We start from the raw sequence: 15,559 nt of genomic DNA, 5'->3' as shown, positions 1-15,559 counted from the left end.
CTATATGGGGGAGACGTGACATCCTGCATGGGGCATTATATGGGGGGAGAGGTGACATCCTGCATTGGGCATTATATGGTGGGGGAAGGGACATCCTGCATGGGGCATTATATGGGGGGGGGAAGGGACATCTTGCATGGGGCATTATATGAGGGTGAAGGGACATCCTGCATGGAGAATTATATGGGGGTAAGTGACATCCTGCATGGAGCATTATATGGGGGTGAAGGGACATCCTGCATGGGGCATAATATGGGGGGAGAGGTGACATCCTGCATTGGGCATTATATGGTGGGGGAAGGGACATCCTGCATGGGGCATTATATGGGGGGGGAAGGGACATCTTGCATGGGGCATTATATGAGGGTGAAGGGACATCCTGCATGGAGAATTATATGGGGGTAAGTGACATCCTGCATGGGGCCTTATATGGGGGAGAAGGGACATCCTGCATGGGGCATTATATGGAGGGGAAAGGGACATCCTGCATAGGGCATTATATGGGGGGGAGAAGTGACATCCTGCTTGGGGCATTATATGGGGGGTGACATCCTGCATGGGGCTTTATAAGGGGGGAACAGCCTGCATAGGGCATTATGTGGTGGGAACAGCCTGCATGGTGCATTATTTGGGGGCCAGTATCCTCTATGGAACGTTATAAGGGGGCCAGTATCCTGTACAGAGCGTTATATGGGGGCCAGTATCCTGTATGGAGCGTTTATGGGGGGCCAGTATTCTGTATGGAGCATTATATGGGGGCCAGTATTCCGTATGGAGTGTTATATGGGGGCCAGTATTCTGTATGGAGCATTTTATGGGGGCCAGTATGCGGTGAAATCTTCGGCATTGTACTATATATATATATATATATATATATATATATATATATATATATCTGCGGTATCTGTGCATCATGAATCGTGGTATGTGTTAAAGTGGCCCACTGAGACTCTTTCGCCCGGGGGCCCAGAAAAACCTGGAGCCGGCCCTGTGTGGAGGCCAGGAGCACATGCAGGATTTGGGGGCTGGAGTTCACTAGCTAATTCAGATACAAGGTCCTCAAAACAAGGAACAAAACTTACAACTCGTGCTTTATGGGTATTTTACTTTTTTCTGGATCAATAGTGAAAATAAAGTTATTGGTGGTGATTCATTAAGACTGGCGGGCAGGACCACGCCCCCTCCCACCCATGTTACACCCATATTGTGTTAACATCTCAGTGAATCCGCCCCCAAATATTTACCCATATCCCTTCCCTTCATTGTTCTGTCATACTGTACACATGTAGTATCACTGTACTGTACACATAAAATAGTGTCACTGTAACGTGTGCAATGCCCCCAGAAGAAGCTTGTGGTAAAGGTGAAACGCGCGTCGGGGTGAGAGGGGACGCTGTCTTCATCCATGCTGATTTACTCTGCCCTGGGTCTAACTTGCTACACAGGTAATGTGCACTATCTATGGGATAGACTCCATGTATTATTGACATCTATTCAATGGTCTGGGCTTTATAGTATCTAATATGCCCACTAGTGGTACTATTTAATACCTCAATTTGCTTTCGCTACAGTCATATTATCCCATGTACATTTCACTGTATGGTCTTATATATTCACTATTGTGTTGTGGGCCTGGAATGTCAGTCTAATACTGCTCAGTTTGGAATTCTATTCATGTTGTGAATTATGCTCTGCTGCTTGGAATATTTCTTACAATTGCTGTAGTGGTTTATATTAGGATATACCTTTTAAACTGCTAAATAGTCAAGAGGGAAGTCACTTGACATTTATCACTTGCTTTCTATCCCTCTTTTTGTTTCTCTGGATGTATAGCAGTAATATATCTTTCTGTTGGATGGAGAAGGTGTCCCCCCCTACTGGGCACTCTGTGATTTTAAATTATTTTAATGTTTTTCAATAAAGATTGATTATTTTACTCCATGGTTCTCTTCACTCAACCGAATTTATGTTAGTCGAAGTATTTGTATATGATGTTGATTTGAAGTGACTTCAATTTATTATATGGACACCATTTGCTAATTCATACTGTACACATATAGTATCACTATACACAAATAATACTACCATATTGGACACATAAATAGTGCTCTCAGTCTGTACACATTAATAGTACTGCCACAATGTACACATATATAGTACATTACAACATAAACGTAAATAGTACCTCCATAATGTACACTTCAATATTATCACTATTCTGCACACATAAATAGTACCGCTATACTGTACAATTACGTAGTATCACGGTACTTTACACATAATCAGTGATGCCATACAGTACACATAAATAGTGTCACTGTACTGTATGTATAAATAGTGCTGTCATACTGTACAAAAGTAATATCACTGTAATATGTACACAAATAATACAGTATTGCACACACATAATGCTGTCATACTGTACACACGTGGTATCACTATACTGTACACAAATAATACTACCATATTGTGCACATAAATAGTGCTCTCAATCTGTACACATTAATAGTACTGCCACAATGTACACATATATAGTACCACTACAACTTAAACCTAAATCGTATCACATAAATAGTGATGCCATACTGTACTAAAATAAATCATACTATCATACTATACATAAATATGGTACCACTATGCCTCAAAGACAAATTGTACTGTCATAATGTACACACAAATAGTATCACTATACTGAAGAAAAAAAAACAGTATCACTACCATATCGAGACATAAATAGTGCCGTAATATACATATAAATAGTTCTGTCATGCACATAAACAGTATCGCTATACTGCATACTACTATATTAGGCATTTTAAGGTATATTTTTTTCTATTGCGACGCTTTCTGCGCTGCTGAAGGACTGAGGCCTTTCTTTTTGAAGTATGTCTGACTTCTATATTCTTCTTTTTTTTCAAGTGCTTGGAAATTTGCATTACTGGATGCGAGATTCCAACCGGTAAGAGCATTTTCTGAACTTACTACAGCGTTGTATTCATCGTAAACATTCCCATAGAGGTCTCAAGAGAGGCCTAAAAACGAGTCTGTGCAGCCTGCGGAGGCAGTCTACTGCACATCTAATTATGTAAAATGCAGAACTCCCTGCCACCTCTGTATAGACTTTGAGCTGAATGCAAAACTTTTCTCCACCTTCAGCCACCACTAGAGGGAGCTCACTGCACACATTAAGTTGGTAATAACACTGTATGCAGTGAGCTCCCTCTAGTGGTGGCTGCCAGGAGACAGAAGTTACTCATTTCTCTGCATGTCCATATTTCTAGCCTGTTATGATGTAAAATGTATGGCTGTGATATGTGTCCTGCTCTCCCCCAGATGTACGTATATAATCCATATGATGATAACTACCAGACCGTTCCAGTAAACTCTCATCAGGCTGTGTATGTCAATCACAACTACTATGGCCCTGGCTACGGTAAGTCTCACAGACGCACGTGGGTCCGGGAGTCTGATTCTGATCCATCTGTCATTTCTTGAGCCGAATCCTGAATAATCAAAATTGCTGTTTTCTGGAAACAGTCAGCAAGCAGGTTACCATTAATCACTTTAATCACCTTAATCTCCTTTTATCCCATTATTTCTTCAAAAATGTAAGTTCAACAACTTTACAAACAGTCTTCCTTAGATTTTTTTTATTCATTGTTTTGTGTATACAGCTAGTCTGCAGACTCATCCTGCCAGTTGCACTCCAAACTATCTGTCCCCTACGTCCTTCCTTATTGTCAAGGGATCCCAGCCCAGGATGTCACGCAGATCCACCCGCTGTGATCTCTGCTGCCCCCTATCATCCGAACAATTACGTGATTGACAGGCGACTAATGGAGCAGGCCGCAGGCTGTTTCCACTAATAGGCCGGTTATCGGGAAACTAACAGTGAGCGTATGGTATAAACACCTCTGAGTCCAACGCATGGAATATGTGTACATATCCCTGGTACGGTCACTGCTAACTCCACGATGACCTAAGACTACTCGCTGCCACCATCAGTCGTTTTTTTATACCGGCTGACTGGACACCTGATTTCTGGTAGCATATGGCTTCGGGGTGCAGTTTACAAAATAAAGGAAACAGAACACACCTCCCCTTGATTACCTCACGTGGGCCAGGTTGTGGGATGTTCTCAGCCCTTCAGGATTTTATGAAATTCCCAAAATATGAAATATCTTCCCTCCTGACGAAGGAGAAGTTCGAGCTCACCACCATATTTTTTATAGGGATTTTACCTTTCCATAGGTAGTAAACATGGCATGGCTGGTGTCAGCGATCTTGTTATATTCTTCCCCGATTAGCACTGATGCTGAAAATATATATCCCATCACTATCGGATCCATACATACATCGATATTCCTAACTTTTCACCGGTGCCTCTGTGTCTAGTGTAAATGTATAACATTCCCCCTTAAGGGAGCAAAAGTGTCATTTCAAGGATGTCAGGATGTATTTCCTGTGGACAAAAGAGACTTCTTCTACTACTCTATCTATGTGTGAACACATGTCCCTATTGTTATCCAACCCTCTGAGAAGATCCAATTACCTGTCCATTCTATAAATTTCAGTCTTTCACACAAAAAAACATCCTCTTTCAGTCACCTGGGCTTCAAAGGGACTTCCTGTATTTTCCTACACGTAATTTCCTACTTCCTTATGACCCTTGTACAAGTCTATTTCTAAGGGGCTCAGAGTGTCAGCTCTTGTTCCTACTGCAAATCCGTGTGACAGAGGAGGAGGGAGGGGAGTGATTGCCCCCTCACTAGGGGCTTTAGGAATCTTAATATTTTCTATGACACTTATAATTTGGCAGATAAGTGAGAAGTAGGTGGTCAGACTAAACTGGAAGCAAATAGGTCTGCATGGGAGCTGAATACACAAAACGGTAGGGGATTTTTAATACAGTGTACTTGCAAAGTGAATGCATTTTTTGGGGAATGCACTGAAGCAATTGATAAAATGAAGGTGGAGATAGGTTGGAATTAAAAACTATTGTTCTGCAGGTGGTGTGAACTCAAGATCCATCAACAGCAGCTTGCTGACAGTTTCCAAAGAGCTTAAAATAAAATAAATAAATAAATACATAAATAAATGTAAATTTCCTGCGGTCTTCTGGATGAGTATTTTTTTTAGTAGAGTTATGCTGCCATCTACTGGCCATAATACAATATTACATTCACGGTTTACAGTGACGTAACACATACAAACATTATCTACACTGATACATTGTAACAAAGTGTCAGCTGGGTGAGCAGGACCAGGAAGGGGCAGAGTTTTAATTTCTTAATTTTTTTTGCCTCTCAATCGTCACATGTTGGTAACTTTATTTCTTATCCCAGGTCCCGGGGTGCCACATGTTATCATCAGAGACGGACGCAGCACTTTCGGGCAACACATGGCGTTGGGCTTGCTGTCTGGAGCCCTCGCCACCACTGCCCTCAATTCCCTCATCTGGATGCCTTGCTGGTTTTAGAGTTCCGGCTAGAAGAGGAGCCATGGCAGGTCATGGGAGCCCAGTACATAATGCCGTCATATAGTGTGTCCCACCATCACTGTCCGCATTCAGTAACTCTTTATTATTCAGTCATTTATTTCCTGTTCGATATGATCCACTTTAGATTCTAAATCTTCGGTGATTAAATAGTTTTAAGCAGCACGATGTTGGGGGAAAAAATGATCACTGCAGCTTTAAGGGGAATTTAAAGGGACAGTATTTAATTTTGAAATAAAAGAAACTGCTGTCACGTATGTAAGACGCTAAAGCCTGAGGATTCTAGCCGGTGCTATAAATATAAATGTCCACTGGGGGCAGTGTTACTTCCAAACTGCTGCTTATGCACTATTTAAAACTTGACTGCAGACAGGATCTTATCATGTATCTCTGTATACAGGGAGCTCCCCCTAGTGGTGGCTGCAGACAGGATCTTCTCATGTATCTCTGTATACAGGGAGCTCCCCCTAGTGGTGGCTGCAGACAGGATCTTCTCATGTATCTCTGTATACAGGGAGCTCCCTCTAGTGGTGGCTGCAGACAGAATCTTATCATGTGTTTCTGTATACAGTGTATACAGGGAGCTCCCTCTAGTGGTGGCTGCAGACAGAATCTTATCATGTACAGGACAGACCAAAAGTTTGGACACACCTTCTCAGGGATAGCTAATACTAGAGAAGAGAGAGAGAAGATTCAAAAAGACCTAAATAAACTGGAGCAGTGGGCAGCAACCAACAGAATGGTTTTTAACAGGGAAAAATGCAAAGTACTACATCTGGGCAATAAAAATGAAAAAAGCATATACAGAATGGGAGGAATAGAGCTAAGCAACAGTACATGTGAAAAAGACTTAGGTATACTAATAGATCATAGACTGAACATGAGTCAACAGTGTGATGCAGCAGCAAAAAAGGCAAATACAATTCTGGGATGTATTAACAGAAGCATACAGTCTAGATCACGTGAAGTCATTATCGGTCTTTACTCCTCTTTGGTCAGACCTCATCTGGAATACTGTGTACAGTTTTGGGCACCACATTTTAAAAAAGACATAGACAAACTGGAGCAAGTTCAGAGAAGAGCGACCAGAATGGTGACTGGTCTGCAAACCATGTCCTATGAGGAACGGTTGCAGGATTTGGGAATGTTTAGCTTGCAAAAAAGAAGACTGAGAGGAGACTTAATAGCTGTCTACAAATATGTCAAGGGCTGTCACATTGTAGAAGGATCATCTTTATTCTCATTTGCACAAGGAAAGACTAGAAGCAATGGGATGAAACTAAATGGGAGGAGACACAGATTAGCTATTAGAAAAAACTTTTTGACAGTTAGGGTGATTAATGAGTGGAACAGACGGCCACGAGAGGTGGTGAGTTCCCCTTCAATGGACGTCTTCACACAGAGGCTGGACAGACATCTGTCTGAGATGATCTAGTGAATCCTGCTTTGAGCAGGGGGTTGGACCAGATGACCCAGGAGGTCCCTTCCAACTCTACCATTCTATGATTCTATTCTATGATTTAAAGATTTTTCTGTATTTTCATGACTATGAAAATTGTACATTCACACTGAAGGCATCAAAACTATGAATTAACACATGTGGAATTATATACTTAACAAAAAAGTGTGAAACAACTGAAAATATGTCTTATATTCTAGGTTCTTCAAAGTAGCCACCTTTTGCTTTGATGACTGCTTTGCACACTCTTGCCATTCTCTTGATGAGCTCCAAGAGGTAGTCACCGGAAATGGTTTTCACTTCACAGGTGTGCCCTGTCAGGTTTAATAAGTGGGATTTCTTGCCTTATAAATGGGGTTGGGACCATCAGTTGTGTTGTGCAGAAGTCTGGTGGATACACAGCTGATAGTCCTACTGAATAGACTGTTAGAATTTGTATTATGGCAAGAAAAAAGCAGCTAAGTAAAGAAAAACGAGTGGCCATCATTACTTTAAGAAATGAAGGTCAGTCAGTCCGAAAAATTGGGAAAACTTTGAAAGTGTCCCCAAGTGCAGTTGCAAAACCCATCAAGCGCTACAAAGAAACTGGCTTACATGAGGACCGCCCCAGGAAAGGAAGACCAAGAGTCACCTCTGCTTCTGAGGATAAGTTTATCCGAGTCACCAGCCTCAGAAATCGCAGGTTAACAGCAGCTCAGATTAGAGACCAGGTCAATGCCACACAGAGTTCTAGCAGCAGACACATCTCTACAACAACTATTAAGAGGAGACTTTGTGCAGCAGGCCTTCATGGTAAAATAGCTGCTAGGAAACCACTGCTAAGGACAGACAACAAGCAGAAGAGACTTGTTTGGGCTAAAGAACACAAGGAATGGACATTAGACCAGTGGAAATCTGTGCTTTGGTCTGATGAGTCCAAATTTGAGATCTTTGGTTCCAACCACCGTGTCTTTGTGCGACGCAGAAAAGGTGAACGGATGGACTCTACATGCCTGGTTCCCACCGTGAAGCATGGAGGAGGAGGTGTGATGGTGTGGGGGGCTTTGCTGGTGACACTGTTGGGGATTTATTCAAAATTGAAGGCATACTGAACCAGCATGGCTACCACAGCATCTTCCAGCGGCATGCTATTCCATCCGGTTTGCGTTTAGTTGGACCATCATTTATTTTTCAACAGGACAATGACCCCAAACACACCTCCAGACTGTGTAAGGGCTATTTGACCAATGAGGAGAGTGATAGGGGGCTACGCCAGATGACCTGGCCTCCACAGTCACCAGACCTGAACCCAATCGAGATGGTTTGGGGTGAGCTGGACCGCAGAGTGAAGGCAAAAGGGCCAACAAGTGCTAAGCATCTCTGGGAACTCCTTCAAGATTGTTGGAAGACCATTTCCGGTGACGACCTCTTGAAGCTCATCAAGAGAATGCCAAGAGTGTGCAAAGCAGTCATCAAAGCAAAAGGTGGCAGAAAAATCTTTACATGAGAAGGTGTGTCTAAACTTTTGGTCTGTACTGTATCTCTGTATACAGGGAGCTCCCCCTAGTGGTGGCTGCAGACAGAATCTTATCATGTATCTCTGTATACTGGGAGCTCCCCCTAGTGGTGGCTGCAGACAGGATTTTATCATGTATCTCTGTATACAGGACGCTCCCCCTAGTGGTGGTTGCAGACAGAATCTTATCATATATCTCTGTATACAGGGAGCTCCCCCTAGTGGTGGCTGCAGACAGGATCTTATGTATATCTGTATACAGGGAGCTCCCCCTAGTGGTGGCTGCAGACAGGATCTTATCATGTATCTCTTTATACAGGGAGCTCCCCCTAGTGGTGGCTGCAGACAGGATCTTATCATGTATCTCTGTATACAGAGAGCTCCCCCTAGTGGTGGCTGCAGACAGAATCTTATCATGTATCTCTTTATACAGGGAGCTCCCCCTAGTGGTGGCTGCAGACAGAATCTTATCATGTATCTCTGTATACAGAGAGCTCCCCCTCGTGGTGGCTGCAGACAGGATCTTATCACATATTTCTGTATACAGGGAGCTCCCCCTAGTGGTGGCTGCAGACAGAATTTAATCACGTATTTCTGTATACAGAGAGCTCCCTATTAAATATACTTATTTTTTTATATTTATTTATTCAGGACTTCTTACCTTGTGTGATTCTTCAAAGAACATGTCACCATAAATCTTATGAAAAAAAATGTAGAGGTTTATTGCAGCGGGACATGAGTCCACCAAAAAGAATAATTGCAGCAAAACATAAAATAATTTGAGTAGTTACAATGAGATTGTCCATAATCAGCTTATTAGTTGAGATTCATTCATGAGGGTCCATCTTTTCCTGGGATCCTGAATGGTAGTTTTCATCTGTCTGTGTCGAGCACGTGGGTGAGGCCTACATGTCAGATGCTCAGTGTGCAGACCCTCCATCTGATGTCAGTGGAAAGTGGAAAGACCCCCCCTGTGTCTCACGTGGGTTATATATGTCCCACATAGCACCTGTTTTTCATATATGGCACTAACCTCTACCCTGAGCTAAGTGTAAAGAAATAACCTAAATGTCATGTCAGCAAAAACCTAAGAGGCCGATACAATCTATCCGGCACAGAATTGAGAAACCATAATTAATATTTAACAATTCCCCCTTTTGAGGGTGACAGACATCAATTGGAACCCTCAAATTAGATAAGATCCTCATTAGGATAACAGGATCTTCTTCTTCTTCTTTGACAATATAATTTAATGTTCATAATATTAATAAAATTAATAATAATAATAATAATAATAATAATATTATATTTGATTATTCAATACATATTCAATAGCATAATGATGTGAATTCATGTTATGGTAAGCCGTGACTAATATTCATATAAAATTCATCCCTAAATCGAAATCGAAGCAACACAGGGTCCCATCATCATCATCATCTGCTGTTATCTGGTCTTCATCCCGTCTTCATCCCGTCTTCTTCTTCACATTCACAGCATTGTTACCTTCTGGGACTTCCGGTTATCGGCTTTTTTCTTCTTGTAACTTCTTCTTGGAATTTCTTAAATTTAGAACTATGAAAATTCTTTATTAAGATAGAATTCCTAATTGTGGTATTTTGATTGAAGACTTCATTCCCTAATCTAATACCAAATCTGGCAAAATCCTAACCTAATATCACAGCGTACCATAGCAATCAGTAATATCCATCTAATTATTTTCAAAATCTTAATATAAATGATGTTCGGAATGATAAAACAATAATAGATAATAATTCATTATTAACCAAGTCCTTCATGTGATATAACAATTTTTATATCATAGGTGTAATTACTTTTTCAACCCATAGGTGTCAGTGTGTTTTGATGTAACAAGTGTTTAGATCTTTATTACTCAAACTTTATTAATTGGATATATTGATTAAACCAATAATACCAAAAGATCATGAACTAAAATAAATGAATATGTGAATGAATGAATCGTTGAATTTACTCAGAAAATTGAAACAGTTTTCTTCTCATAGTGGAACCATACCATCATCATATTTAATGAAGCAATATTCTTGTACTAGACATTACTTTATTAAATATTGATCTGTTTTCTCAACTGAGATGTTGAAATAAAATTAAAAAAAATGAGAATTAAAATAAAAAATTAAAAATAAAGTAAGAATAAAAATTTAAGAATTAAAAAATAAAAATAAGAATAAAAATTAAATAAAAATAAGAAGAAGGCCTTTAAAAGTTAATGACGAATGCAGAGTAGTTATGTTCTCAGTAACACATACCCTTATACAGGGCCGGCTCCAGGTTTTCGTGGGCCCCGGGCAAAAGAGTCTCAGTGGCCCCTTTAGCACATACCACGATTCATGATGCACAGATACGGCGGAGAAATATAGGTATACAACACAAGGCCCAGGCTGCCCCCTCATCCTTCACATACGCAGACATGCACATACACAATACGCAGACACGCACACACACAGTACGCAGACATGCACACACTGTACGCAGACATGCACACACTGTACGCAGACATGCACACACTGTACGCAGACATGCACATACACACAGTATGCAGACATGCACACACTACGCAGACATGCACACACAGTACGCAGACATGCACACACTACGCAGACATGCACACACACAGTACGCAGACATGCACACACAGTACGCAGACATGCACACACACAGTACGCAGACATGCACACACACAGTACGCAGACATGCACACAGTACACAGACATGCACACACACAGCACACAGACATGCACACACAGTACGCAAACATGCACACAGTACGCAGATATGCACACACACAGTAGGCAGACATGCACACACACAGTACGCAGACATGCACACACACAGTACGCAGACATGCACATGCACATAGTACGCAGACATACAGTCACAGTACGCAGACATGCACACAGTACGCAGACATGCACACACAGTACGCAAGCATGCACACACTGTACGCAGACATGCACACACTGTACGCAGACATGCACACACACAGTACGCAGATATGCACATGCACACAGTACACAGATATACACTCAGTTTTTTGACATGCACACATACAAACATACACACAGAGTACACAGACATGCGCACACAGAGGATGTAGACATTCACACACAGTACGCAGATATGCACACACACAGTACGCAGATATGCACACATACAGACATACACAGAGTACGCAGACATGCACACACACAGTACGCAGACATGCACACACACACAGTACGCAGACATGCACACACACACAGTACGCAGACATGCACACACACAGTACGCAGACATGCACACACACAGTACGCAGACATGCACACACACAGTACGCAGACATGCACACACACACAGAGTACGCAGACATGCACACACACACAGTACGCAGACATGCACACACACACAGTACGCAGACATGCACACACACCGTACGCAGACATGCACACAGTACGCAGACATGCACACACACAGTACGCAGACATGCACACACACACAGTACGCAGACATGCACACACACACAGTACGCAGACATGCACACACACACAGTACGCAGACATGCACACACATACAGTACGCAGACATGCACACACACACACAGTACGCAGACATGCACACACACACAGTACGCAGACATGCACACACACAGTACGCAGACATGCACACAGTACGCAGACATGCACACACACAGTACGCAGACATGCACACACACACAGTACGCAGACATGCACACACACACAGTACGCAGACATGCAAACACACACAGTACGCAGACATGCACACACCCACAGTACGCCGACATGCACACACACAGTACGCAGACATGCACACAGTACGCAGACATGCACACACACACAGTACGCAGACATGCACACACACAGTACGCAGACATGCACACACACACAGTACGCAGACATGCACACACACACAGTACGCAGACATGCACACACACACAGTACGCAGACACGCACGCACACACACAGTACACAGACATGCACACACACAGTAGGCAGACATGCACACACACAGTAGGCAGACATGCACACACACAGTACGCAGACATGCACACACACAGTACGCAGACATGCACACACACAGTGCGCAGACACGCACACACACAGTAAGCAGACATGCACACACACAGTACGCAGACATGCACATGCACATAGTATGCAGACATGCACACACACAGTATGCAGATATGCACACACACAGTATGCAGACATGCACACACACAGTACGCAGACATGCACACACACAGTACGCAGGCATGCACACACACAGTACGCAGGCATGCACACACATGCACATGGTATACAGATATGCACACATACAATAAGCACACACGCTCATACACAAACATATACACAGATACATACACATACAGGCATACAAACATATTTGAACACAAATTCTGAAAAACACATATAAAACAGACATAAATATATGCACACAGATATTCACATCTCAAACACATTAGAAATATTTTTAATATGGGGATTAAGGAAGCCGGCAACAAACCTCTCTCACCTGCCCGCGACCTGTGTCCCATCCAGCTCCTCTGGCATGTGTCTCTGCAGGGCCGCCGGCTTGTGTCTGATGACCATCACAAAAATGGCCCTTGCCCATCAGAGGGGCCCACTCTGATGGTCCACGGCCTGGTACTTGCCCGGGTACGCCGGGTGCTGTCACCGGCGCTGCCCTTATTTCCATTATCTGGATGATTTAATGTTTGTCGTAACCTTGTTTTACCAAAATTATCAAATTATGCAACTTTGCATGTAATACCGTTCTCTAGTGTAACAAATGACTCATTATTATAATACTTCATTTTATTATACCCTATAGTTATACCATTGTACCTTATTAATATGTCTTCTTTATTAAAATGTGTGAAGAATAGGTATTAATCAATGTGATTATGTAATCAGGATCAAAAACACATTTTTCCCCCTTAATGCCCAAAAATATTATTTAATCATTCATATATCAGAGCCAAAATTAAAAATAATTATTTTATAAATATTCTGTATAAATTTCATATCAATTTGTATCATATGTTTGTCTGAAGATGTGTGTGTACCCATCAAGGAAACCATTAAAAAAAATAAAATTGCATAGTATAAAATTATAATTTGGAAAAATTATTCTAAATATAAATTTCCTTTCTAAATCATTTTGATGTGTGGTTGCACTTATTCATAATTATTAACTAACTCAAGAAATAATAATTATTAAAGAAATATAGAGATATACAGTACAGACCAAAAGTTTGGACACACCTTCTCATTTAAAGATTTTTCTGTATTTTCATGACTATGAAAATTGTACATTCACACTGAAGGCATCAAAACTATGAATTACCACATGTGGAATTATATACTTAACAAAAAAGTGTGAAACAACTGAAAATATGTCTTATACTCTAGGTTCTTCAAAGTAGCCACCTTTTGCTTTGATGACTGCTTTGCACACTCTTGGCATTCTCTTGATGAGCTTCAAGAGGTAGTCACCGGAAATGGTCTTCCAACAATCTTGAAGGAGTTCCCAGAGATGCTTAGCACTTGTTGGCCCTTTTGCCTTCACTCTGCGGTCCAGCTCACCCCAAACCATCTCGATTGGGTTCAGGTCTGGTGACAGTGGAGGCCAGGTCATCTGGCGTAGCACCCCATCACTCTCCTTCTTGGTCAAATAGCCCTTACACAGCCTGGAGGTGTTTGGGGTCATTGTCCCGTTGAAAAATAAATGATGGTCCAACTAAGCGCAAACCGGATGGGATAGCATGCCGCTGCAAGATGCTGTGGTAGCCATGCTGGTTCAGTATACCTTCAATTTTGAATAAATCCCCAACAGTGTCACCAGCAAAGCCCCCCCACACCATCACACCTCCTCCTCCATGCTTCACGGTGGGAACCAGGCATGTAGAGTCCATCCGTTCACCTTTTCTGCGTCGCACAAAGACACGGTGGTTGGAACCAAAGATCTCAAATTTGGACTCATCAGACCAAAGCACAGATTTCCACTGGTCTAATGTCCATTCCTTGTGTTCTTTAGCCCAAACAAGTCTCTTCTGCTTGTTGCCTGTCCTTAGCAGTGGTTTCCTAGCAGCTATTTTACCATGAAGGCCTGCTGCACAAAGTCTCCTCTTAACAGTTGTTGTAGAGATGTGTCTGCTGCTAGAACTCTGTGTGGCATTGACCTGGTCTCTAATCTGAGCTGCTGTTAACCTGCGATTTCTGAGGCTGGTGACTCGGATAAACTTATCCTCAGAAGCAGAGGTGACTCTTGGTCTTCCTTTCCTGGGGCGGTCCTCATGTGAGCCAGTTTCTTTGTAGCACTTGATGGTTTTTGCAACTGCACTTGGGGACTCTTTCAAAGTTTGCCCAATTTTTTGGCCTGACTGACCTTTGTTTCTTAAAGTAATGATGGCCACTCGTTTTTCTTTACTTAACTGCTTTTTTCTTGCCATAATACAAATTCTAACAGTCTATTCAGTAGGACTATCAGCTGTGTATCCACCAGACTTCTGCACAACGCAACTGATGGTCCCAACCCCATTTATAAGGCAAGAAATCCCACTTATTAAACCTGACAGGGCACACCTGTGAAGTGAAAACCATTTCCGGTGACTACCTCTTGAAGCTCATCAAGAGAATGCCAAGAGTGTGCAAAGCAGTCATCAAAGCAAAAGGTGGCTACTGTGAAGAACCTAGAATATAAGACATATTTTCAGTTGTTTCACACTTTTTTGTTAAGTATATAATTCCACATGTGGTAATTCATAGTTTTGATGCCTTCAGTGTGAATGTACAATTTTCAAAGTCCTGAAAATACAGAAAAATCTTTAAATGAGAAGGTGTGTCCAAACTTTTGGTCTGTACTGTACATATTGAAGATACTACTTTCATTATGTATCTTAATATTCTCATAATTAAACTTATTTGTATTACTTCACTCGGACTGTCACAGAATTATGTTCAAACCATATATTCCACATACAAAAGTATGAATTTATGAGAGTTTGATACTGACTTCTGATAAGATTTTACCCTTTCTGATTTTACAAAATTAGCTCGATTTATTGGTAGGG

At 41.8% G+C, this 15,559-nt stretch overlaps 1 protein-coding gene across 3 annotated transcripts in view; it reads left to right on the top strand.

Annotated features, from left to right (window-relative positions):
* Positions 1-12,684, top strand: part of PLEKHB1 (pleckstrin homology domain containing B1) — a 112,969-nt gene extending 100,285 nt beyond the window's left edge. For all 3 annotated transcript variants that reach the window (XM_073661277.1, XM_073661274.1, XM_073661275.1), the window contains 3 exons: positions 2,920-2,959; positions 3,334-3,433; positions 5,346-12,684. In XM_073661277.1, the coding sequence (XP_073517378.1) occupies positions 2,920-2,959; positions 3,334-3,433; positions 5,346-5,479 (274 nt within the window). In that variant the 3' untranslated portion in view covers positions 5,480-12,684. The remainder of the gene's footprint in view (positions 1-2,919; positions 2,960-3,333; positions 3,434-5,345) is intronic.
* The last annotated feature ends 2,875 nt before the right edge of the window (positions 12,685-15,559 follow it).

This window comes from Phyllobates terribilis, unplaced genomic scaffold (genome assembly GCF_046119375.1).
Source record: "Phyllobates terribilis strain yellow unplaced genomic scaffold, ASM4611937v1 Scaffold_2__4_contigs__length_985480577, whole genome shotgun sequence".
NCBI lineage: Eukaryota > Metazoa > Chordata > Amphibia > Anura > Dendrobatidae > Phyllobates > Phyllobates terribilis.
Note: the sequence above shows the minus strand (reverse complement) of the source record. Positions and strands in the feature narration are given on the sequence as shown.